The sequence below is a fragment of the Lontra canadensis genome, unplaced genomic scaffold, assembly GCF_010015895.1.
Source record: "Lontra canadensis isolate GAN:19392208 unplaced genomic scaffold, GSC_riverotter_1.0 scaffold8, whole genome shotgun sequence".
Lineage (NCBI taxonomy): Eukaryota > Metazoa > Chordata > Mammalia > Carnivora > Mustelidae > Lontra > Lontra canadensis.
This window is the reverse complement of record NW_022631002.1, coordinates 30,246,511-30,272,099: the sequence shown is the minus strand read 5'-3', so window position 1 is coordinate 30,272,099 and position 25,589 is coordinate 30,246,511. Positions and strand designations below refer to the sequence as shown.

The 25,589-nt window shown below is 40.1% G+C and overlaps 1 protein-coding gene across 4 annotated transcripts in view; it reads right to left on the bottom strand.

Moving 5' to 3' along the window:
- Positions 1-25,589, bottom strand: part of TOX3 (TOX high mobility group box family member 3) — a 107,659-nt gene that overhangs the window by 18,819 nt on the left and 63,251 nt on the right. For 2 of the 4 annotated variants that reach the window (XM_032854484.1, XM_032854482.1), the window contains exons 2-3: positions 11,183-11,248; positions 6,764-7,015 (exon numbers count right to left, since the gene is read on the bottom strand). In XM_032854484.1, coding sequence (XP_032710375.1) covers positions 6,764-7,015; positions 11,183-11,227 — 297 coding nt within the window. In that variant the 5' untranslated portion in view covers positions 11,228-11,248. Of the gene's footprint in view, positions 1-6,763; positions 7,019-11,182; positions 11,249-25,589 lie in introns of all 4 variants that reach the window. The other 2 variants (XM_032854483.1, XM_032854480.1) reach the window with 1 other exon arrangement.

Below are 25,589 nucleotides of genomic sequence, written 5' to 3'. Positions count from 1 at the left end.
CTGGAGCAAGGGCCGGTCCTTCATGGCATTTCCTTGGTGCATGGGTGAAACCCCTTTCCCTCCTCCATTGGCATTTATTATAATATCTGTGTGCTGCACGCTTAGTAGTGTATAATTACACAGCCTCAAGTACTGGGTTCGGGTTTCTTTGGCAAATGCGAGACGGAGGCTTTCGAACTGATACCTTATTTGAGGTATCACACATGATTACTCTATTTTATTCATTATTTTTCTCATGGCAGTGTCACTTACTTCCTTCTGGGTTGATTTTTGCCATAAAAGATTGTTAAACATCTAATGTGCATCTTCTGTGCACGTTTACAAATAAATATTCTCTATAACGATCCAATGTTAGGTTTTCATAACAGAAGACAGCACCTAATTAAGAAGCAAATAACCCAAATATATTAGCGAGTGTGACTAAACACATTTGTACTGGGGTGGTTTTTTTAATCAATATTTCTTGAGAAATGGAACAATTAAACAATTATCAGTAATAAAATTGCTTTGTATTAATAAAGATGAGAGAACTACAGATACGAAATTCAGGTCGGTAATTTTACACTCAATTATTTAAGTTACTGCATCCTATAGCGATGTTAAAACTTTGTCTCCAAATGAACAACAATCAACCGTCACGGCCAGCTAGTGTATTCTTGACCCCAGTAAACCCTGAAATAAACACTGTTATGACAAATGCATACCAAGGATAATTACAGACCTACATACCACAAACCTTAACTTCATCAAAATATCTGCCCTGAAATAGATAATTTTTCCTTAATAGCTACCCTCAGGGTTATAATCAAACATACCTACACATGAGTGTTTTGTGAAAAACAGTCTTCCTGAAAGTTAATTAATAGTTTCTTAGCAAAATAAAATTTCTAAGAGTTTGCCATAAAACACTTAATGGTTTTGCACCTGTAGACCCCGTAACTTCTTTCTTTTACCAAGGAGTCGGCTCCTTGTTGATTTCATTCAGGCCCCAAAGAAAAGTTCAAGGAGGAATTCCATGTTTACAGCTGTTTATACCTCAAATGGCCTTTCATTTTTACTTAATAATCAAGTTATGCTCTTAATAGCAAATACGCAGTCTTTCATTCATTCATCATATATGCAACAGATAAAACACTTACTGAGCTCCTAGTGTATTCTAGCCCAGATACCGTTCCGGGTGCGAGCCTGGCAAGAGGCAAGACAGGCAAGAGGAGGGGACAGGCTGTGTATGGGCAAAGGAGGCCACTTCAAAGAGTGACAGGTGCCACGATTAAAGGAAATGGGACAATAGCACGGAGTATAACCTTCATCCCTCTACAAAAAAAGTCTGAGCCCTCACGCCAGTTTTATTCGGCAATCTGAGCGATGTAAAAAATGCTGTCTCTCCTGTCCCTGTCCCACTGGGAGGTGCTGGCGGTATCACCATATAGTAGGTTGCTATAGATTATATAAGCTAAAAACAAGATCCGGGGCAATAAATCAGGGCATGACTTTCTAACAATTCTTTTTCTTGAGTGTTATCAATCAGGCAAGTGATCACGTGTCATGTTTTGCACACACGCGAACCGGGGTTAGCAGAAGTTTGGAACACGCTCCACCTTTTAATGGATGACCGTGAAGTTAACTCAACTTTAAAGACAGAATAAAGAACATTTATTTTAGGGGCACCTGGGTGGCTCAGTGGGTTAAAGCCTCTGCCTTCGGCTCAGGTCATGATCCCAGGGTCCTGGGATCAAGCCCTGCATCGGGCTCTCTGCTCAGCAGGGAGCCTGCTTCCCTGCCTGCCTCTCTGCCTACTTGTGATTTCTGTTTGTCAAATAAATAAATAAAAAAGCTTTAAAAAGAAAAAAAAGAACATTTATTTTAAGCTATGCATGGGCCAAGGCTATTTGCTCTACAAAGAAAGGCAGATCATAAAAATGCCTGTGGCCTGTGTATTTGGGGCACACAATGGTCAAGGTGTAGTAATTGCTAAGTTAAAAGTGTGGATGAGAAGAACCTTTAAAGCAGTTATCAGACTCCGCGAATTTTTGGATGACCTGGAAGAGATGCTGGTATTTGAGAAAGCAACTTTGTACATAGGATAATCACTCTCTAATCATTGAGAACAATATATGGCACTTTGGTAGGTCTCAGCAAATACCTGCTAAAGGTTGATATCATTTCAATGTGCTCACATTTGGACTTGAAATAGATAGGTTCCACTCCACTCAAAGTGGGTGTTCTGTTGAGGTAATTGGTGCCTTTTCTACTGTTGACTCAGAATAAAAATACTTTTTTTGACTATCACTTGACCAAAAACATATCTAACTCGTCGTTATCATTCAATCTGTAATCATTCAATCTGTATGAGAGACTGTCGGTCCCTCCAATGGCTACGTGGTAATTATCCTGTGGCATGTAGCTGTGCAGACTCTGTTGACAATGACAATGAACATGTGCATAACAATAATAAGGGCTTGTTTTAATAGAACGTTCCACGCGTTAAACATACTAATGACCCATGAAATAACTGTTTTATCTGTAACACATTAAGCAACATCGCTAAAACAATGTATTAATTGGAAGTCTGCTATTTCTCTAAATATAAGATTTTTTCTTAAAGTATAAAAATGGCATGAAAGTCATTTTATAAAAACGAAAATAATTCAACTTTGAAATCAGAGCCATAAGAACAATGATTGCGAGAAAAACTTTGAAAACAGGCCTGGTAGTTTTCGATGTGTTATTCTGCTTGTAGCCCCATTTCTCTGCTTATAAGTGGTATCTGTCCAGAGTGTGACTTAAGAATCTTATGAATATTTTAAACGCTTTTAATTTTCTTCTCTGCACGCATATCTTCTAAAGGATTTTTATCACTCCTTTTCTTTTTCCTTAACAGGTACAGAGGCTCCCATACTTCAATACACTTCCCTTACTTCCTGCCTTTTCAACTTCCTAACACGATGTCTGATATGACCAGAGAAACGAGAGTAGCATTTTCTATAAATATGCGGTATCACAATTAAATCCAAAGCAATATCAAACAGAAGAATGTCAGTCCTCTAAACATGAAATATAATGTATGAAGAAAAAGTATGTGAATTATCAGTGTGTTTTATAAATTCTCTTTTGGGGGGCATACAAAATATCAGACTAGAGACAATTATTTTACTGTCTGTTTCTTGGATATCAAAGAGAATTTTGAAATTCATCAAAGCTAACCTTCTGTTATGTACAACAGGCTAAGCTGAAAAGAATGTTAACAAGTTCAATTTTCATTCAATCAGCACTACTGCTCTCTGAAATGTTTCATTGCAGGAAAGAAATAAAAATAATCTATATGGTAATTATGAGGATGAATCCCCCAGTAACTTTCAGCTACATGAAAGGTCAGTTCTATTCAAGATATTTTATCAGTCCCCTGCACATACTCCTGTCCTGTCATTTTAAATCTGAACAGCATTTTATTTTCCCATTTACAGCTACCTGCAGAATTAAGTACTTAAGCCAAATAAGAAAAAAAAAAAAAAAGAAAGAAATGTTGAACGCTGGCAAAGGCTATAATAGCACAGAGATAAATCGTTCAGCTGCTCTCTCAAGCCTCTAGGGCTGCTGATTTTTCTTCTCCTGGTGCACTGTGGGTATTCAAAACTTGTTCAACATGATTTCATTTCATTTCAGGCACTGCCTCAGAAAACTAAATTACAGAATCAATCATACAGAAGGTCAGAGTGAGACTTCATTACAAGTATTGCATGCTTGCATGAATATCTTTCATTTATGACTGACCCAATATGTCACAATGGCTGTCTAGTAAAAATAATCCACTTTCTGAAATTGATGTACTACTGATGTCAGTACTACTCAGCAGGCTGGGCAGATTATAGAGAGGTGTTAAAAAAAAAAAAAAAACACACCACCAAACCCTTTGGAGCGCACGTTGTAGATTTTTAAAATTGCAATCTTTTGGAGATTAAAATAATTTCCAGATGATCATCTGTACTGACAATAATGCTTAGAGGTAGAGTTTTGTTTTTTTTTTTTTTTAACCAGAATATACTGTTGGTTTTGACTGGCCAGCCGCGTCCTGTTTCAAAATACACATATCCCCTCCCCCGCCACCACACACACAAGAAAATCAAGGTTGTTCTCTGAAGTCACAAACGCATCGACGTTCAATTTTTCCACAATTTGCTTTCGACTACGAGGGCCTTCTTTGCATATGTTGAAATATGAATGCTAATCACTGGGCTCTTTTTAATCCCTCCTGTTTTGTTCCCAGCTTTCTGTTTTTACGTATAATGGCATAAAGGTAAGGAAGATAAACACGTTGTGTTTGTTGCCAACAAAAATGTGGCTCATCAGTCATGTGACGAAGCTGTCAGTCTTTCTAAAGGAAAACCGTGAAGCTCTGAAGAGAAGCCGGTTGGATACAGCATGAACGAGCTGGCTTCTCTCCTTCTGTGATAGTCTTAATTCACCGCAGCAATCCTTAACAGACGGCCATATTCATTTGGATAATAAAACTTCTTACTTGGATAAGGTCTGAAATATCCTGAAATATCCAGCACACACCGGGAAACCGAATGCATGATGTATAAAGTATTATTTATTATTTTTCTGGTGACCTTCCTAAGGCAAATCTCCAAGGAGCTGCTGTGCAGTATTATGATGAAGCCAGCCAACTCGGTACCCGGAGGGAGATCTAGAAGAACCTTGACATAGCCTATTTTTAACCATGCCTCTGGCGATTCTGAATTCAAGTTTATAGGTGAACATGTCAGGTAGTACATAGAACAAAGCCAACGACACATTGTATTCATCATAATTCTGTCCAAGTACATTTTATTCTTTCCAACATTTGTGATTTAAAATCCCATGACATTTCTTCAAGGTGAAATCCGACTAGAATTTTCAATACAAGATTAGTTTGTTTCAAGCCAAAATAAATATCACTCAGGTTCAGCAAAACTTCAGAAAGGCACTCCGTAAATGTGATGAGGTCTATGTCCGTACCGTGACAACAGCCTGCACTTAGCTAAAGCACTTCTCCTTTTAAAAATCAATGAAATAATTCAACTGCTTTAGTGATTAGCAATACATTACAAAAGAAGCATTAAAAATTGAGTCCTCTCTCCCAAGGCCAGTCCGTGAAAGCATTGTTCTTTAAGTGTATGTGAATATCATAATTATTTTATGATTCCATCTTTAGTTCTTTCCAATATAGTAAATTCAATTGACCATGAAATGAAATTTCATAGTCAAAATGCCTCCTTTACACTTTTTTATAGCAGCAATAACAGTTAAGGCAAGGTAATTCATCAGATGTTTAATTTAAAGGCAGATTCTTATATTATTAATAAATATTTACCAATTTAATAAAATACACATTTTAGCATGCATTCTATGGTCTTTTAACTATTTCTGCAACTGAAATGAGCCTCGCTGAGCATCTGTGAATAATGGCGAACCCCGGTAAACTCCCCTGGTGACTAAACACCCTTTTTATTTTCATGAGTTTCTGGGCACAGCACTACAAGGCTGATTGTAGAGGAACAGAGGACAGAACCCTCCATTCCAGTGTCAAAGGGACAGAAATGTTAAGAAAGTCCATAGGAAACAATTATTTGCGATGGTGAGGGACGTTTATGAATACTTAATGACCATTTCCCGACTGTTCACTGCATTCTTTTCTGACAAAAAAAAAGTAAAAATAACAGCCCTGATGTTCAGCTCAAACACAAAAGATCACAAGCAAAGAAAATTATGTTGCCGCAATCCTATTTGGGAAAGTAATCTTATATCTCAGAGAGCACGCTGAATCTTTGTGCCGCTAATCCACTATATATTTTGCAATCATCTGTTGTTATCTGGGGAATTAACAATGAAACCAATAAACATCACTGGCATGGTCCTAATGTGCAGAGAAATATGTAAACAAGAAATAGGATTTGTTTTTTGTTACACCAACACATCTGTTTCATTTTAGCAGGGTTAAAAAAAAAAAAGCCCTATAAACTATTAATCTTGTTTTAAGACGTCTGCTTAGTACCTCACCTAGATAGACACAAATGTATTATATATAGTATGATGGAAGAAAAAACCAATCCCAGCAGAAGACTTTAAAATACTTAAGCAGATTTACTCTGGTGATTGCTGACTATAATTGCACACTAAGAAAAACAGAACCAAAATTATTGCATTAGTGATTTTGGCTCTCTGGAGTGCCTTATTCCATGTTTATGACAATAAATAACACAATTAGGTATATTTCACACAATAACCCACTCTATGTTTTCCTCTGCTGGCTATGAGCAATTACTCTTTTTCCCTTTCTCTGTATCACAGTTTGATATTTCACTTGAGGTAGGAGCAAATCATGTAGCATAAACATTATGTTATAATCCAACGAATGCAAAAGGCCTAGGTACCCGGTAAGGGCCTCCATTTCTAAAATCTCTCCTGGGCAAACTTTTGACTCAAGTACATCTCTGTGTTAGACCAAAGCCAAGGGAAGACTGCCTACTTCCCAACCAACGGATCAGACTTGTTGAAAATCATTTCATATCAGAAGGATCTTGCTGGGTCATCCTTCTTCATGTGATCGTCAATCAATCCATAACCCTCTTGCCTCTGTGCTTAAATGGCACTGGGAAGAATAATTCTCAGGTCCATCGGCAGATGGGCAGAAGCCCGTTTCAGAATGTGCATTCTCAGGTCTTTACCATGAGAAGTGCAAACAATTAAAACAACACTTTCAAGCAATAAAGGTAACACCTACCATATGCAACCCACTGCTATGAAGCACGCCATCTTGTTCCACGAGATTTCTTGAGATTGTAATGGAAGGAAGATCCAGGCTTTGAGGGGGAAACTGGGGTGTGAACTCACTTCCCTGGGAAGGCAATGGATCACTGAGGCCTTGAAAGGGTAGAAGAACATCGGGCATGCCCAGGGCGGGGTCTGACTCTGGAGGAGGCGTGATAGGGGGGATCTCAAACTCCTCATCCCCAAGGCTTGGCGTATGGAATGTCTGCTAAAAGGAAACAAAATAGAGACATCTTCATATTCTCTTCCTACGTCTTATTTCTCCTTAGAGGGAAAAAGAAAGATTTTGCGTGATAACACTGCATAGCTAGGCCAAATATTTATTTCTCAAATGAAAACATCTTAAACACAGATTTCCATATATAAAGTTTTGCTGATCGTTCTGATTAAAGATTTAAGTCTCATTATCATATGGTTTTAATGGAGTATCAGTATTAACAGTTTTTTAATGCGTACTTAATTAGCAACATCTGTCTTTGTTGTTAGTGAGAGCATCAGCGACATTAGACTTGGCTATATAACAAATTGCCACTTTATTGATATGTTAGCGAAACAGCTCAAGCCGCTTACATTATCCACATGCTTCATAAAATGCTGACAATTTTGTGGTGCGCACACACAACATTAATCCGGGAGTGAACATTACACATATTTACTTTCTGCCACAACATATAAAACATGTAATATTAAATTTGGGGTGTGCTTTTTAAATTTCCTTATTGGTCTACTCCCAAGCGCAGCGAAGGCTTCTATGGAAATTGTTAGAGTTTATAATACAAAATTTTATATAAGGATTATCGGAGCATATATTAGAAAGTCCCAGGGCTTTTATTTAAACTATAAGGAGAGTTATTTTCTTTCATGATGATTTTAATATGTTTGCATCAGAACACTTCTGGCAGTCTTCAACTTCTAAAGACTATCTATAGGGGTCCCTGGGGGGCACAGGTGGTTAATCATGAGTCTTGATCTCAGCTCAAGTCTTGATTTTGAGTTCAAGCCCCATGTTGGGCTCCACTTAAAACAAAACAAACAAAAAGACAAAACCAAACCAAAAAAGACTATAGAATGAGCACAGAAATACACTGATACAAACATACTGAACCGACTGAGGTTGCTCACTTATTCAGAAAAGTGTTATTTCTCAAGACCTAAAGAAATAATAAAACTACACTCTTCATTGCTACTTCGAGTCTTAAAGATAGTGTTTGAAAACTGGGCATTTGGATGCAAGCCAGGGCTGCCATGTTCTATCAAGCTAACCACCTTTCTTAAACTAGAACTTGGATTTGGTGGGGTTGGGGTGGAAGACTAATATCCAGGATATTAGTTTTGGCGGGGTGAAGGGGTCAGATATTTTTGTTCCTAGCTCAGAGGATCAAAGGTATCAATCATCCATTATTAATAGCATTTTTTTTTGAAGAATTAACTGATGCAAGGTAATCTGAATCTGTGACAATTGGTTAGAGAACTAATTTAGAGCTACAAACCATCACTCCTCAAACTATTAATGATGCTATAACTTAATAATCACTTGTGAGAAAATAGAAACTCAAGGAAAAAAAAAAAAAAAACCATTCCGCATCTAGGATCTGTCCACTGTTAATTGTATCTTCCCAGAAATAAAGAGGTCACAAGCTATGGGAGGCTACAGTGGGACAAAGGAACATCTTGAGGTCCCTAGCAGATTTGCTATATATGCAAAACTTGAGAGCATAAAAAGATATTTGAAAGCTAGGATGGAGTACGAGATTCTTTGACATACTTATTCTAATCCTGACCCCCCCAAAAGATATCAATGTCTGACTGTGGTACCCCGAGTTCTCAAACACAAAGGGATAGATTGGCCACAAACGTGGTTGGCTAATGAACATAGCCCTATAGCTGGCATTTGCCGTTACTTTGGCACTAATGTGGTCTAGTAACAGATGCAACTGTAATTTGTGACTCATTTGCTACCCCATTACTGCTTAATGAAATCTAACATATCACATTAACAATACGGATAAACACTCATTCTTGATATGTGGCATTTGGCTGTTTTCATTACCACTGTAATTAACACTTGAAATATTATTTCAATAAATATTTAAAGTACTTTAAAAATGGTCAGGGTAATCATGACACAGACAGAAAACATAAAGCAAATGTGTGAATTTCAAACTCGGAGTATCTGAGTCCCCGTGGTGTTATCTACAGGGCAGTATCTATGGGAAGGGAATTGGTTTCAGGCACAATTTCGACTTTACAGCATTCAAACCTAAAGTCTGCCTGAATTACTTTGCACTCATTAAAATGTTAAAAAACCAAATAAATTTACTTTTAATGCAATGATTGGGAAATTAGGCACATGCTATAATGCGGTGCATTAACATTAACTTGGGCTTTATTTTTTGTTCAAGAAAAGATGTACAGCAAAATCACTGCATAAGATTAGGTCTTAAACTCTAACGTAAAGCATGTCTTCTGCTAGGCGGTCAAAATTAAAGAGGCTTTTGTCTTTATTTTTGTTAAGGGACAGAGAGATGTCTTAAGTGTAATACGTCCCTGTGGGGTAATTTAAAAAAAAAATTAATTTTAAGGAAGACTCGGGTCCATTACTAGAGCATAACCTAGCAAAACAATATAATAAAATGACATTATCATAAATAACCAAAAAAAAGCTAAGATCTTGAAACACTTTTAAAGAGAGGTAATATATGAACAATAAAGTTAAGCATTCCTTAGAGAAAAGAGAAGGTGCAAACACTGGGTATGTCTGAGAAGCTACAATAACTATATATGGTCCCACCACCGACAAAAAAAGACAGACTTTTGCAACCCTGCCGTATGACCGGTATCACGTTCATCATCGAGAGCCTACATGATTCCTTCTTACAGATACGGACTCTTCAAGTGTTTACCTTGAACATGTTAAAATAGTATGTACATGGTTAAATACCATCTGTACTGAAATGTTCAAAACATTTGTTCCTTTTGATAAAAATGCAAATCCCGAGAACTGTTGTATCAACATATAACAGCCAATGTCTGACACGGTGAATTATCACAGCTGGAATTAAATTGTCTCTGAACAGCTGCTGGCAGTAGAGCTTTCATCAATGTTTGATTCAAATGTAGGGAAAAAAATCCTACAGAATGAAACATCATGTTGTCCTTACAGATGGGGTTTGTGTTCATTATCACAAACAACACAGCAGCCAGTGCCAGACAATATCCCTTATCTGGGCCATCTTCTTGGTGAGAGAGAGGATGGTCACTGGAAAATATGATTCATCCACGAATACCCTTCATTCTTGATTCCTCATTTTTTCTACTAATTTCTCCAAGTTAATTTCTTTTGTACCACTTGCTTCCCTGTACCGAGATCATTTACAAAGCCATTATGATTTTCATCCTCTGGGGTCAAGTTAGTTCAGTTTCCTATATTTGAGAATGTATTTGGGAAAATGAAGACTTTTTATTATAGGAACCCCAGGAGGAAATGTCCCATTTGGACCACTTTCACCTGTGTGTTCTTGTTTTAAAATCTGAAATCTCACGGTTTGCCCTTTTTTTTTTTTTTTTTTTAAGGAAACTGTTTTCTTGATCTTGTCAAGATCGAGGTTTTTCTGGAGGGCCAGCCAGTGAGCCCAGAAAACAGCCATAGGACAGTAAGCAGGGCATGTAGTAAAAACAGTAACAAGAAGACGTTTGATCCCTTTGTTCTAGTACGTTCTAGACAGACCCAGAGCCCACGTGGTGTTGCCTCTCAAGTCTGCCACCTAGTTTTTCCCTCCATGGCCAAGTCTTGGAACATACCCTCTCATTCATTCATTCTATCTATATTCATTGAACACCTACTAAGTGTCAGGCACTGTAATAGGCTGTGGGGAATCTAACGAGAAAACAAAACACTCACTTCATATCACTCCCCTGAAGACCCAAGAAACCATAATACTACCCTGCCACATCCTTTCCCCAACCAGGGCATCTTAATGAAATTATCTCCAGAGCTCAGTGAAGTTGAAATATTTTCTATTGAAAGTCACTTCCACCCTAAGTTTTAAAATCACCACTTGATTTGCTCAGATACCAATTTGAGAAGATAGATTTTATGTACTTTCTTATGTATTCACTTTCGTTTGCATGAGCATTTCTTTCCATCAAGAGATGTGTGTGAATTACTAACATTGGTAACAGCCTCTGGACAAGTGATAGACTTGTCAGGTCATTTTCTTTTCCAAAAGGTTTTTCTTGTTTCTCCTCCAGAGTTGTTACCTTGCACCACATAAGAGAGATAAATTCGATACTTTGCTTTTTCCCTGCAAGCCTTTTAAACCATCTAAATGACACACAAAACATGAACAGACATATGAAGGCAGACACCTACCTCACTGGCTGCAAAGAAAGCACTGTTTGCCTCAGCCATGTTCATGTAATTATTGTTACTCCCGAACTGAAAGAAAACAGATTGTTTTACGTTAATATGCAGAAAAATAAAGAATCCTGATGGTTTCCTTAATACTCAGATGGGATTTGGCAAGAATGGCAATGTCAAAGGATAAAAGAGTGGTTTTCCTCAGACCAAATGGGGCCTGGGACAGAGGCTCTGTGCTACGTGCTGTCCGCTGCTTCTCTCAGGAAAGAGAGCACAGAGTTAAGCTAACTTGAAAATTCTAGAAAATGGTGTTCCTCATCAAGACCGGTGGCGAAGGGAGACGTACAAACATTTGGCCAACTGGCCACGAGTGGGTGTGGCTTGCTGAACCGGCCTTTGTCAGAGGGCGGAAGGCAAAGTTCCCAAGAAAATCACCTTGACACGTTTTTAGAGCATGTTGGGATTTCTCAGTGTACTTTTCAGAAACAGATGTCACAAGTGTGAGGAGGTCAAAATGTGAAATAAAGGGAATAGAATTCAATTCTCGGGACTCAAATTCTATTTTCTTGTGAATGGGGTGTGGCATGAATATAAATAAATAATGAGACGAAAGAATTTTTTTTTTAATCTCCAAACAGAGTTGAAAACGGTATCTGTGTCCATCAGAGCTGTTGAAAACAGTGATATTTAATCTCTCAATGTAACATTAAGTGCAAAGAGGTTTAAAAAATAAGCGGGATCCTATGAACACAGCAATTTTTATTTAATTCCCTAACACAATAGCCTATTCATACCATCACAAATAAGACTGTATCAGCATTTCAGACATAAGCTCTTTACTGCGACAGACCTGTTATCAAAATGTAAAACTTGGATTTTGCCAGAAATGTATTTTCAGGTTCAGATGGTATAAGTAGGCACGTTTTGTTGCTTTAAACATTTCGTTATCAGTCTGGCAATATGGAAAGGCTCCATGAGCACAATTATTTGTTGCTATATTATTTTCATCATCTTTCCATGGTGGAAAAATGCCTTTCTTCTTTTTTTTTTTTTTATAACGCGTATTGTTTCCTGCCTTCAGTGCATCAAATAACACGCAGGTTTGGCCTCCAAAGGGTGAAATGTATATGTCCATTCTCTAATGTAAACAGAGCTAGTTAATTACTTAAAGTAAAAGCGTAACTTTCCCAAGGAGTGAGAGAGAGAAAGAGAGAGAGAGAAATACAGATACATGGACAGGTAAATGTAGAGAATAAATATAGACATGGAAGACCTACATAATCCTCCCCTCAGCAATTCTAGGGGGCTCTCAGCCCCTGACTCAACCTGTAAGATCCGCGCACAGACGCGGGATTGACATGCTACACTTTATCATGTCAGGGATCCAAGAACTAAGCGGGATTTACACGAAAGGCTCTAATGGTTCCGGAATGCCGCTCTGGTCTACGGAAGCAAAATCCCACCCTGGAAAACGACCCCTAAATACACACTCACACAATGAGCCCTCAGATTCATTTGGATAAACATCTTTATAAGGATTTCTGAAAGATGTATTTGTTAGCACTTAAGAAAGACCTTTATCTGGTTTCTCTGAAGGCGTGTGATTCCAAAAACATGGGGGGATGCTTTCACCCACGTATACTTGTCTCCAGACTCACAAAGGCGTCTACGTGAACTATGCACAGTTTGTTGTGTGTCCACTGCATTTCAATACAGGGGTTTAAAAATAATTTTAAGATTAAGAAAAGTACATATGGGAGCAGGTACACGTGCACTGCTGCCCCCTTCCCCAGACACCGACATCTTTCCCCCATTTGTCTACAATGTTAGCTATATGCAAGAAAAAGCAAAGGTTTCTGTCTTGGAATTTTCCATGAATTAATGATGCTAGGATAAAATCTCAAGGCCTCCCTTCCGAACGTTCTTTGGGTATTTTCTGAGAACCTGGGTCATGACGTAAATTCCAGGCACCCATCCCGCCTCCCCAGATAGCCCCGCAGCCTGCATCCCAGCTTTAACGTTATTTAAATGTAGGTTTTGCTGGGGAATTAGAAATCCATTTAAGGAAAGCAGCTCATTATCAGAGAGTAATTTTTTTTTTAAGATTAAACTCACTTATTATCTAATAGCACCTAAAACAACAAAGAAAAATAAAATGGCTATTAAACTAAGGGCCTAAACAATTCAAAAAACAAATTAAGCTTAGAGTGAAGTAAGAACTGGGTTAGAAATCCTCTTCTGAACAGTTAGTCTGCGAATGTAATTACTGAAGAAACTACAGCTAATCAGCTGTGAATTGTATCCATTAATTAGTATTTGCCCTGGAGAAATGAGAAAAATCAGTAACAACGCTGGCACCGCGGTGTGCTGATGAGCCACAGGCCCGCCGCGCTGCATTTAGTCAAGCAGGTGGCTCCAGTGGTCCACGTAATTTGAAAAGCTCTCACCTGAAGTATGGGGCTGGAATTACAAAGCACTCCTTGCATATCTTTTGTATCTATATAAGGCCTTAATTAATGGCTTTTAATTTGGAAACCCTTGGCGATCAGGCGGGAACAGTTATAAATCATTTCAAATAGAAGCGAAGGTTTTCCGTTCAGTGTGGGGTTAAAAAAGAAAAAAAATACCTCCCCTACAAAGATGCCGCAAGTACTGACTTAGCGGGGGAACGAAAGGCCGCTCTCTCTCTTGCACAGGTGGCTGGGCCCCTGGTTCAGCGTGGTACAGTAGCTTAACAGACAGAGGGTACCCAGTTAAATTTGGTTTTCAAATAAAGAACTTCAAGTGTAAGTATGTCCCATGCACTATTTGGGATATACTTATACTAAAAAAAAAAGTGTTCTCTATCTGCGATTCAACTATAACAGACTACTCTGTATTTTTACTTGCTAAATTTGGCCACTCTACAGTGTGGTTAAACTGATCAGGGTGAAAGGGATGCCACTTTCCATCTGATTTACCTTATCTGGTAACACTAGCTTAATTTAATTTGTTTTATTTTAAAATGTGACCTATGAATCCTCCTCTACTCGTTTTGTGTATGAACAGATCTGATTCTGAGAGAAAAAGTGATCCTTTGGGGCAGATCTCTAATATAATGACCTCGGAACAATTAACTTTAACTGAATTGTGTACAATTAAATTTACTTTATGTTCTAAGAGACAGCAACATCGGTAAACACAATATATTACAAAAAATCCCTAGGTCCATGAGGGAAGGGGCCTTCACTGCATTCAGTCTCCCCCAAAAATCAACAACAAAGCTCAGCATATTATAAACATTCCAATGCTTGTTGGAAGACTGTTTAGAAAGATTGAGCACATTTTTTTTTAACTTCAGTGTCTCATAATCACACATCTTGACTGGAGCAATTTCATCATTTTTTTACGATGATATTGAGACAATAATGATAGCAATAATAATAATTATCATGAGAAACCCTCTACATACATTACTTCCTTTAACTTTCCCAAGTGTGACTAAATGCAATTTATTTACCCCAGAACAAGTTAGGAAAAAAAGTCATTATTATCCCTATTTAATATATAAACAGAGTGAGGCTTCCTTTAGAAGAAGCCTTCCTTCTAAAGGTCAATGGCCAAAATCATAGACGTAAGCATGGGAGTCTGGCATCCCTCTTGCCTCACAGTATGTATCACTTATGTTCCAAGGGCCACAAAACCTTGACTATTTCACTCAATGATCAATTCAAGGTTAAGACTCCATTTTCATCAGTTTTATTCAGGGCTAGAATTTCCCGGGAGGTACTTCCAGGCACCTCATTCTGGGAAAATGCTCCTCAAGGGAAGAGTTCCAAGGCTCTTAAGTTTGAGAAAGGCTGCAGACCACTCTCCCTCTTTGATGAGCCACAGTGCCCACCACACCAGGTTCAATGTTCTGAGAAGTCCTGCAGCTCATTCATTCAACAAACATTTACTTATGTACCTCCTGTGTGCAAGGCACTGGCCACAAAATGGTGAGAAAGGTGACAAAGTTCCTATCTGGATGAAGCTTATATTTTTCTTTAAGTGGGAGATGGTAAACCCTCCCCCTCCCCCCAGATTCGCCATGGGATGCTGCTTTTGCATTCCCCCACAACAGTCTGTGGGAACACTGCGAAACCTTGTTCCAAAGCCTTTATTGACAATACTCTTTTATTTTCCCTGAATCCTTACCAAAGCTAATATCCTCATTTTGTACCACGGTAAACTTAACGCATTTTGTGAATCACCTGAGTAAGAATTTCTAAAAATTATGCATTCCGGGTCATCTTAATTGGCTGATTTCCAAACTTTCTAGATAGTAGCTGTTCAGGGATATTCCTTGGAAGATCCCTAACTCAACCAATATAAGGTTTTATAATGTGATTTCAGGAGTCAAAACAAAATATTTCAAATAAACTAAATGAACATCGGGTGAAATAGGGAGTTACCTATGGCAAAGACCGTATAAAAACATTGTGAAAGAAAGAGTCCAATTCCAACGGTTTCCAAGGGCTTACATATTGGGGGAAATGGTCACTACAAGGCAGGGGCATTTATGAAGTACACTGGGGATGATCATGATCGGTCCTTTCCACTTTGATAGGCTCCAACAGATGTGATCCCCAAAGATATAATCCCCAAAGATATAATTATAAAGCAGAACTAAATTACTCTGCCTGTCGAACTTCTGTATCTTAATAATTTCACAAAAGAACATCTTCATTGTACCTGGAGGTAGATTTGCTTTGGCTGCTTGATGAATAATTACAGCTTCGGCAAATACAATTTATGAAGGACATCAATTAAAAAGGAGCATTGCAGGATTTCTAAAAAAAATTTATTAGAAACCATCATGTTCATGGCCTGTCTCACTGTGTGAATTGCCAAAGTAAATTAATGGAGATTGTTAATTCTAGCTTGTCCAGCAAAAGGCCTGGAAGAAAGTAGAGCAGCACAGACAAAAACCCATCTGTAATCACAAGACAAAATACTCCAGCCTGATGAGTCCACACAACATCATTTCCCCTGAAATTATTTTGACGCCCATGTGAAGAATTGTATGGGCTTCTAATAAAGCGGCATTAACTACCGGGTATTAAATAGCTAAATGGCACAAACGTAATCCTTAAAAAAAAAAAAAAAAGATAATCCTTTGAATTCTCTTTTCTTTTTTCCCCATTACATCTGTTAGCAAACACCATCCAATTTGGTGCCTCAGTAAGGGCATCAGTCAAGTTGCTTACCCAAATGAACTGTGCCATCGTGGCTCCAGTGGGCCAAGTATGGTCACGTGAAGGGAAGGGCAGAATCCCACTCACTCACATAGTTCATGCACTCTCAAAAGCTCAGCTACCTACCCCCACGGAAAAGAACTTCCCCGAGATAACAGGTTTTCACCGTTTCCAGCAGCGGTCGTCTGTTTCAAGATAGACAGCCCCAAAGAGTGAACACAAGTCCAGTAGGACAGATGACAATAAATACTGGCGATTATCGGGTGCACCTGCAATAAAGACGGTCTACACCAAAGGTTATGGACAAGACCACAGCCTGGACATGAAACACTGCCAACAATGGACCAGGAGGTATAATGAGTGGGAGGAGGTATACAGACGTGCAAACACGTCTGCTAATTATGTATATACAGTGAAATACAGAGAGAGGCTGATGTACACACATATGTATAATTATACACATGCATATACATTTGCATACATATATTAACAGGTTCAAATATAAAGCAAGATTTTTCTTTAAGAAAATAAACTTTCAAAAATATTATTTGCCTTTTCCATATGCTAAAAACTCCTAGATAATTATCTCCCGAGTGCCAGACTCATCTGTCCAACTGCCTACAGCCTTTGCATTTGGATGTCAATAGGCAGGCTCAATCATATGCACGAAACTGAATTCCTCATCTTCTCCCCAAACCCGCTCCACCCACAGCCATCCCCATCTCCTTTGATGGGGAGATGACTCACTCCCGGTGACTCAGGCCACAATTCATCCTTGAATCCACTCTTTCTGCCTGCCCCCATCAAATCATCAAAGATTCCATTGGCTCATCTTTCCGGTTATGCCCCCACGGCTGACCACTTTGTCACCCAGGCCCAAGCCACCCACCCCCTGGTGGGCCACAGCAGTCACCTCCCAGCTGGTCCTGCCATCTCTAACACGCTGTCCATCAGTGTATTCTCAGCACAGAGCCAAAGAGATCCCTTGAAAACCTAAGTCAGAGCCCATCTCTCCTCTGCGCAGAACTTCCAATGGCTTCCTACTCCCTCAGGGAAGAAGTCAAGACTTCACAATGGCTCCCCGTTTCTTCTCTGACCCTTGGACAATGTTCTCCCCCTTGCTTATCCTACCTTAACCCTGTTGGCTTCCCTGTTGTTCCTGCAGGACCCCAGACACATTCTGACCTCAGGGCCTTTGTACCAGCTCCTTACTCTACCTGAGCGATCATCCTCAGCAATGTCCTCATGCCTCTCTCACTTTCCGTCTTTGAAGGCTTTTCTCAGATGTCATACTCTGACTACGCGAGCAAATGTCTTTGCAGCTCTCCTCCTCCTCCACCACTTTCTATCCCTCTTCCCCGTCTTATTCTTTTCTGCAACACTTTTCCACGTAACATGTTTATTGTCTTTCTCCCCCAACTAGAAGCAAATTTAACGAGGATAACCATGTGTTGCGCTGTTTGCGCTGATGTCCCGGTGCCAAGGAGAGAGCTTGATAAATAGTAGGTGTTCAACAAATCTGCACTGAATGAACCAACAAAGAAATTAATTTCCAGATGGGAAATGCCGGTATGCAGAACTGCTCTCCAGGCCCCATCTAAGCACCTGAAATTCAAGCCAAAGGAGAAACCAGGCATCTATCCCCACAGGTTCCAGCACTAACCACACCTATGCGAAAAAAGGAGAAACAAGAAAGAGTTCTATATTCTAATAAAATTAATATTTTAAACAGTAGAGTTACTGAGCTTGAAAAAAAAAATGCTTTGTTCTAGAAAACGCACCAACCCTTTCATAGAGAAGATATAGAGGCCTGGGTGGGTGGGGTTGGAGTGTGAAGGGGAGGGGCCTGAAAGCACACTGCTGGGAATCATGCTGATTTGGGTCTGCAGGCAGAGAAGCCAGAGAAGAAAAAGCCAATAACCTAACATCAAAGGGGCAAGAATCTTCAGTATTAAATATTTAGTAATAAATAGGACAGTTGATTTTTTTTTCTAATTTAAAATACTCTTTTTTAAAAAAATGTTTGCTTTATTGGCTAGGTCAGAGTTTCTCAAACTCCGGGCGCCAGGGAACGCCAACTGACCAGGTTGAGCAGATGCCTATTAAAAACGGGGATTACTTGATTCCCCAAAGTTTACTGTATCAGCATCTCTAGGTGGTGGGGCCCCACGAATCTGTATGTTTAACCAGCTTCTCAGGAATTCTAGGACACACTAATATTTGAAAATGACTAGCCTCATTCCTTTTAGACAAATATGGAATTTTTTTTTTTTTAAATAAACATTTCCAAACATCTGATGATGATCTCATGGAAATGTTGATGGGGCATGAGCTGTTTTGTTTAGAGCAACAAAGGCTCGGCTCAATTATTTCCAATATCTTCTTGCCGTCCTCACTTACAGGAAAATGGAACCAGCCATGAGGGGACCATCGGCCCCTCTCCCAACCCTCATGCACAGAAGGAAGGATGGGAACAGATTAAGTTGGACCAAGTAGGGAATGCAAGTTCCACTACTAGATTTCTCAACAAGTTCTGTGGACCCACACAAGGGACAACAATGCCTAAACATATGGACTATACCCAAACACGGGGGCCTTTGGATTTTCATGATCTGGACACATTTGAGTCTGTGAATTGCATAACCATCTGGACTAGTTAGAGGTGGCAAGGGAAAAAAAAATACCCACAACACCCTCTCAAACCCAACTGCACTTGTTTAATATCAGAAAAACAATTAGAAGCAGAGGAGAGGATCCTAGGCTTCCCAAATCAAGCTTTCTTTTTTAACAAAAATGGAGCAATCTTTGGGACTGGCCCGGCCGGCAAGCATCACCAATATTCAGAGAATGAAGAAAGACCTGATTTGCCTTAAACACACACCAACAAAAGAAGCCAGTTGTGCTGCACAGAGGGCTAAGTGGTCACCTCTTTGGTGTAATTCTGGTTTCTTCATGCACCTCCAACCCCAAAAGGCCTTACCAACTCTAAACCCAGTACCTACTAGATCCCAACTAGTAGCATACGTCTGGGGAATACATCTACCTTTCCTAAGACAAGAAGCAGAAGTGGAAGATACTCTAGTTGCTTTTAAGGGATGACACCCCAGTTAGGGAGATGAGGGCAAAACATTTCTCCACCTAAGGGCCAAGTCAGGGAGTGACACTGACCCATGACATGCTCATTTAGAAGAACCAAAAGGGAATGAGGAACTTGTTCCACTCTGAGGAACAAGTCTTGAACCGAGGAAGGAGGGGGAAGGAGAGGAGGTCCCAGGTGGAGGGAACAGAGTGTGCAAAGCTGCAGACCTACATGAACAACACAGAGACCAATGTGGCCGCAGGGAGGTGTCTGTGACTGGGGGGAGGGGGGAGGCTGGGGGAGATGGCAGGCAGCCAGGCCCTGGAGAGCCCCCAAGGCCAATCTTAACCACTTTGAAATGCACTAAATTTCAAGGTCTGTGAAGGATTTTGTTGGGAGGAAGAAGGAGAGAGAGATGGAAAACCCAGCCCCGAGCACACAGATAGTCTGACGTGGACAAGGTTAATTACAGGGAAAAACTGGAAACAAGACCAGGTAAGACTTCAAGGCAGGCATGAGGCTGCAGGTGTCTAGACTGGGCAGAGTCAAGAATGGGAAGACTCGAATACGGAGAACCCTTCATCTCGAGAGTCACACAAAGTGGCTTTGAACCCCAGTCCTGCCACGGTAGCTGTGGGTTGGCAGTAGATAAGTCACTGAACTGGTCTTAAGGACAAGTTCCAATCCCAGCAGAGGTACTTGCTAGCCACGGAACCATGCACCAGCCACTGGGCCTCCGTGCGCTTCAGGGTTTTGAGGACTGAATGGGTTTGTACCTAAAAAGCCACCTTTTCCATCTGTACTAATGGCAAGGTAACACTTCAGTGAGCCCAGCAGACACCAAAACAGACCACGCATGTCTGTTTCGTACACTGTCGTGGCTTCTATAGTCAGAACAGGAGAGTTTTACTACTCAAAGAGCTCCAATGGCTCCCCAATAATATTTACAGTAAAATCCAAGTTCCTGTATGATGTGGCTGCTGGTTGCTTCTCCAGACTCCCTCCCACTGAGCCCCAAGCACACTGCTCTGACTCCTCCTCACTCTCTTCTCGGGGCCTTTGCACATGCCCTCCTCCTGACCCGACCACTCTCTCCCCTTTCCACCTTTTATGTAGCTTTTGCCTTCACAACTGGTTCCACGTGGTTTCCTCTGGCCCCGGGGCAATGGGTGGCCCACACTTTGTAGGTGCTCAGTAAATTATTTGTTGAACGTGTGAGTGAAGGAACGGGCCAGAGAGATCCAAGTTCAAATCCCAATTCTGTCACTTACAAGCTGAAGATCATCAGGTAAGCTGCTTCATGTCACCACTCTGAATTTGTTTCTTTTCTAAGGGGAGAAGAAAGGAGCTTTAGGGGGACTGGGCTGTGTTAGAAGAGAGACAACACGAGGCAGCCCCTCAGCAAATGGTCTTAGATGGAAGAGGCACTTGGTAAATGTCAGAAAGCTGAGAGTGAGGAGCCTGGAAAGCTAGGACTTTGATCATCTGGGAAAAATAAATGGGTGATGGAAATATTTTACAGAGTATTTATTAGGTGCCTATAATCTAAAAGAGGAAATGGTGGATATTAGGTAGGAAAAAACATGTAAGATTCAGACTCCACATGGCAGGTGCCACTGCGTATGGATATAACGCAAAGCATGCCCCATGAACAGTCAGCAGATCTCAAAGAAGAGAAGCCACCGGAGTGGGGCTTTGAAGGATGCATAAGAGCTTGCTGATGAGACAAGAGCATCATCGTAGAGAAAACCACTCAGGCAAAGGCCCAATGTCATAAAAATGGGCCTGGCTGACAAAGAAATGGGGATACAAGCCTTCTTGGCAGAGACAGCAGAAGGAGGGCTGAAACAGGAGCCAGCAGGCACAGAGCATACTTTGGAGAGGTTTAGCTCAAACATGCTTTACGGATAAAAGGAGATTTGCACGTGTTTGTAGGTGGCAGCAAGACCAAACACCAAAGTGAGGGGAAGAGCAGCCAACACGAAGCAGAAGATAATACGATTCGGAGCACATTTTCCAGAGAGTAAGAATAATGCCTATTCTGTGTGTTTTCGATTGTTTCCAGCAAACTGGGGGCATCTTTTATGTAATGCCAGCGACTTGTGAAACAGATGTGCTGGGTCTGTTCTGGTTTCTTGAAAAGCACTGAAATGATAGCTAAGAGGAGTGATTAGTCCGGATGGAAAAGGTGGCTCCTTTCTCTGAGGTCAGGATTAGAACCAGAAAGACCGTGGCCCCTGACGTTTTGACCGTCACATGCAGATTTCCATCACTAGCCGCAGTAGACTGCCTCACATGCGTTTCAAAAGGGCTATGTCTCGTGATAGATTCTAGTATCTCTGCGAGGAATCATAACTTAGCTCTCATCTGGTAGAAGCACCTCAGTGTGAATCCGTTTACAGGGAATGGATTCCCCTGAAGCACACAATAGGTATCATCAGCAAGGATGGTAGAGAACTAGCCCCTCAGAAAAGTCCTCCTTGGGACCACCTTGCCCACTGCTGACTGCAACCAAGTTCTCCTCCTCCAAGCTCCAAGGCAGGCTGTGTGTCTCTCTGTACTGTGCTCAAGTGATCTACTTCCACACCTGTCTCCCTTGAGAGCCCAAGCACCAAGCACCAAGCACCATTGCCTGGCACACAGTAGGTCCTCAACTGATAAGGCAGTGCCTTGGGGTCAAGCTCAGAAGTACTTCCAATTGGCAGCTTCGGTGGCATTAAAAACCTGTAACCAAACTATTTCTTTTTCTGTACACGTGATTCCGTCCACATCAAATTCAGGTGAACCGCCATTAACATCAACCAAAGTACGGCCAAGCCTTGAAACAGAACAGAAAGGGAAAATCAGAGAAGAGAAAGTCAGTTATTTTCCTCATGCTTCCAGACTCCGTGGTTCACGCTGCAGTCAAATGACTAAGGGCCTCAGAGACTTTCCACCGAAAACAAACTTTAAGGTCTCTAATGATGTGACCTATTTATACCAAACACCCTTAGTAAGTCTCCTGGGCGGTGTTCCTTACACACCGTATGAAATTTCAAATGTAAAAAAAGGACCAACAAAGGAAGCCAAATATCCCTCAGTGGTTTCTAAATGAAAACGTTTTAACCAATTACAGTATTTCTTGAGTTCCATAACTAAACTCTATTAACCAATGGTAAAGCTCACCCTCTCTCGTTTCAGCTGTCCCTGTAATTATGATTTATCATGAATTCCTTCAAAACATCCATGACTTCTATTATCGGTCTTCTGTTCTTTGATCTCTGAAGTAGAAAATGCAGTGCTCTTCAAGTGTAGGGTGTTCAGGTGCCTAGAACAAATATGCTAATACAGAAATGGCAGATAAAGCCATAGACGTAGAGAGGCAGATAGAAGCAAAGAGGTCTGCAGATCACACATTCCCAACCATGGGCAGTTTTGTTCCCCTCCCCCCACCAGGGACATTTGATAATGTCTGCAGTTTTTACTGTCACGACTAGAGGCCGCTTCTGGCATCTAGAAGGATATTGCTAAACATTCTACCATGCACAGAACAGCACCCACAATAAAGAATGATCCTGTCCACAATGTCAACAGTAGCAAAACTGAGAAACCCTGGTACCGATCAGTCTACACATTCAGCATAAACAAAAGACATTCAAGTATTTTAAAAATAAATATTACAAGATTATTGCTTCTACACTATCCAAACACAATCAGGGGTCTTTCTTCAAGTGGGCATTACGCTGACTTTAGATGGATCTACGTGTAAGACTATCGCCTGCAATCAAGGATTACTTAAATGCGTTTCCAGTATGTATCAACTAGTTGGTTGTCAGCTAGGAAGCTTTCCATATACATAAATATTCTGTTGCTTTTTTTCCCCCTGCTGCACATACATCAAGAAATAGAAACAGTGTAACGTGGTATGCTAAGGCTAACATTTTAAAAAGAGCAACAAATCTATGAATTCTTCCTGAAGAACTGTAAGCGATTTCATGTGTTTGTTTTCCAGTCTCAATCATATTTGATAAACCAAATACTGCAGGCCTACTTTACTCAAAAATCATCAGTGATAAGAAGATACCAACCAGATAGAATATGTCATCATTTAAATTAAACAGGATTCACGCCTATGAATTCACATCTATCATTTCCAAAAGTTAAAAAAGGCTCATCTACTTGGTAAGAACGAGCATTTAAAAAACTACTGGCAGGGTCTTGGCTACTAGAAACAGGTCAGGGCTAGAGTTTTATAGCCTGGTGGCCCGGAGCTTTTGCTAGCACTGCAAGAACATCTTGATTACATACATCTTTCTGTGATTTTATGATTGCCTGAATTCTGTAGGGACAACTTTTTACCAGATGGGTGATCGTACAGCTTTCATTAGTTTCCTGTATCTTACCAGTTTTGTTTGTTTTTTAATCTAACATCTTTGACTAGGAAAGGGCTCACACAAGACTCCAAATCCCACTTCGGATAAGGTCTTGGGGCAGGAGGGAGGAAAACTACGTTCCTTGCAACCAGCTCTTCCAAAATGTGTAATTTAAGATTTCATAACACGTTTATTTTTGAAAGAGGGGGTTTTGTTTTGTTCCCCCCTAGACCTATATTTTAATTGGAGTATGAGGCTAATGGCTTCTTAAACATAACGATAAAATAAAATCTTAGATTTCATCTGGGAGACAAAAAATGGAATTCAGTCAAGATGCCGATGTTAATATGGTATATAGCTCAAACTTATTCTAGAATTTTCATACAAAATAACCATGAATTTAAGTATTCCTAAATAAAGGAGGCATTTTATTCTTGCAACCCCAGAAGTCGTTGTGTACTAATACATTCAAGATTACCTTAACATTACCTTGCATGAATTTAAAGAGACGTGATTACACAGCAATTTGTCAGCAGCTCTCCTTAAATCATGTATCAAATTTTATGCACTTCAGCAAAATCCCAATTCTATTCCAGAAGAGTGACTCAACTATATACGAAGGACAATTGTATCCAGTTATAAATGCAAAGGCAACCAAAAACGAGGTAAAACAGATGCAAAAATCTTAAAACAATCATAAAAGCGTATTTGTGAGGCTGCTTTTTAAGCTAAAGACAGTTTACAGATACTATCTAAAAAAACTGCCCAACCCTCTTGACACATCACAGTTAAAAAACGCAACCTTATTTGGGGAGGAAATTTTTGCTTAGAAACTTTATCACAAAAGGACAAACTGCTTAGCTTTAAAATAAAATGTTAGCACCTTTTTATGGTGACTCAAGTATACACACTACCAACCTGTACTGACTCCATTTATTCCTAGAAAGAGACTTTTTTTTTCTCATTGCTACTAGCACAAGAATATATATGGCACAAAGGAAAAATTGTTATACATTTCACAGCGCTGGTTAATAACGGAGGGAAAAAGTTAAGATCCGTCTATAAAGCCTATCTATAAATTTCTTTGGCTACCATAAAAATAAGTTAGAGGTATGATCTTTTTTTTTTTTTCAAGAACTGCAGCTGCTTTCATATCAAGATTAATACTGAAAACAAACCCCATATAATAGGGCCCCCTGGGATAAGTAACAGATTCCATGAGGGGTGTCCATCTGGTACTGGCCATAAGCGACTCCCTTCCCCATTGGGCTGTGGAAGCATTCCATACCAAAAATAAGCGCTCACAGAAAGACCATGCCCTCAAAAGCCATGCTTATTGCCCAAATTGTTTCACTCTTAAGTTTTAATAACTTTCATAAGGTGATAAAGAGGGGAAGGTGATATCCAAATGAACAACAGGGAAGGGGGAGTTGGGAGTACATAGAGAACAGAGTTTAACGTAAAAGATGAGGTTCCGGGGCACTTGGATGGCTCAGTGGGTTAAGCCTCTGCCTTTAGCTCAGGTCATGATCCCAGGGTCCTAGGATCCAGCCCCGTATGGGGATCTCTGCTCGGAAGGAAGCCTGCTTCTCCCTCTCTCTCTGCCTGCCTCTCTGCCTACTTGTGATCTCCGTCTGTCAAATAAATAAATAAAATTAAAAAAAAAAAAAAAAAGATGAGGTTCCACCATTGGGAAAATAAACCCTCCAGATAACAGGATATACATTATAGTGAGTCAAAGTTCTTGATTCTGGCATTGACCACAGAGCAGA